This window comes from Otolemur garnettii, unplaced genomic scaffold (genome assembly GCF_000181295.1).
Source record: "Otolemur garnettii isolate 467f Iridium unplaced genomic scaffold, OtoGar3 scaffold00066, whole genome shotgun sequence".
Lineage (NCBI taxonomy): Eukaryota > Metazoa > Chordata > Mammalia > Primates > Galagidae > Otolemur > Otolemur garnettii.
The window spans coordinates 1,167,948-1,169,615 of NW_003852461.1; the positions used below are offsets into that span (position 1 = coordinate 1,167,948).

Sequence of the window (1,668 nt, forward strand, 5' to 3'; positions counted from 1 at the left end):
TTTTTTTTGAGACAGAGCCTCAAGCTATCCCCCGGGTAGAGTGGCGTGGCATCATAGCTCATAGCAACCTCCAACTTCTGGGCTAAAGCGCGTCTCCTGCCTCAGCCTCCCAAGTAGCTGGGACCACAGGTGCCCACCACAATGCCTGGCTATTTTTCGGTTGCAGCTGTCATTGTTGTTTTGGCAGGCCTGGGCTTGATTTGAACCCACCACCTTAGGTGTATGTGGCTGGCGTGTTAGCCACTTGAGCCACAGGCGCTGAGCCACAAGAATTATTCTGTCATCATGAATTTTTCTTTGAAAACATCTTTACCTTATACATAATATGCTACCTAATAGAAAAAGAGTTCTTTGGAAAGACTTACTCAACAAAAACCTCTAGCTGTGCCAAATAACATAAAATGTATTGCTGAGAGGATCACTTTTGTTCCAACATGGTCCCTGACTGTCACATTATATAGCAATTGAGTTTTTTCTAATTCTTTTCTGGGTTGGGTAGGGGTGGAAGGGAAGATCTGGAAAATCAGATACTCAAATTTCAGCACTTAATTATTCAAATCAATTTTAATGATTTCAGTTCAATACGACTGAAAATATAGTGTCATTAAAGGACATTTCTTGCTAAATTTCAAATTACAGGTTTGTAGACCATTTCTGAGCAGAAGCATCATATCCTACTAAGTATTCGGCTTATTAACTAAGGTAACAGACAGTCTCATGGTAGGAGGAAGAACGATGATTAGCTCATAGACTTTGCATAAGAAAAAAGACAAAAACCAAAGCAAATAACACAGCAGCTACAGATATTAGTAAAATAAAAATACAACCCCCAAAATCCAGTTCTTAAATTACCAGAAAAAACATACAGGTAAAGTTGTAGCAGAAATAGTCTTCACAGATTTGGGTAACTTTATTTGCATTTTATAGTGATTTCTTAAGGCCTACATCCAATGAAATAATTTTAAAAAGCTCTATGAGGAATGAAAATTTAGATGTCTATTACATTTTTCTTAAAAAAAGAAAGCTTAAATTTCTGAATGAGCAAGATTCACTTTTGTAGGTAGAGGCCCTGCTTCTTCATGATCTTCAGTTTTAGATCTAACAACCACGAGAGAAGAAGTTGGATATCTGTTTAGCTTTTGTTCATTCACAAACTCCAAGTCACCATAGATACTCAGCTTCTGCAAAAGAAAACCAATGCACATCAGTAATTTGGATAATTAGTAACCTTTCCTAGTAAGTCTTCAAATAACAATTTAACCTACAGATATTTGGTAAAAAAAAAAAAAAAAAATTACTATAAACATCTTCGAGAATGAAGAATGCTTTTATTCAAAGTCATAAGTGATTAACTCCCCACAGATGGCTGAGGAAAACTTTTCCACATGTCCCAACTTAAAATCCTTGAAAGGGTAACAATTATCAAGAATAATTAGCATAGATTTAAATGAAGTTAGTGTGGTCATACCTAGAACTCTGGTACTAAATGTTCAATGGATGCCTTAAATGAGCAAGTCCTGGGCCAGGCGTGGTGGCTCACACCTGTAATCCTAGCACTCTGGGAGGCTGAGGCAGGTGGATTGCCTGAGGTCATGGGTTTGAGACCAGTCTGAGCAAGAGTGAGACCTGGGTCTCTAAAAATAGCTAGGCGTTGTGGCAGGCGCCTGT

The 1,668-nt window shown here is 38.1% G+C and overlaps 1 protein-coding gene across 4 annotated transcripts in view; it reads right to left on the bottom strand.

The window, feature by feature from the left end:
• Nucleotides 1–545: 545 nt before the first annotated feature.
• Nucleotides 546–1,668, bottom strand: part of TMEM59 (transmembrane protein 59) — a 26,599-nt gene continuing 25,476 nt past the window's right edge. For all 4 annotated transcript variants that reach the window (XM_012807197.1, XM_003793108.2, XM_012807196.2 and 1 more), the window contains one exon: nt 546–1,181. In XM_012807197.1, the coding sequence (XP_012662651.1) occupies nt 1,026–1,181 (156 nt within the window). In that variant the 3' untranslated portion in view covers nt 546–1,025. The remainder of the gene's footprint in view (nt 1,182–1,668) is intronic.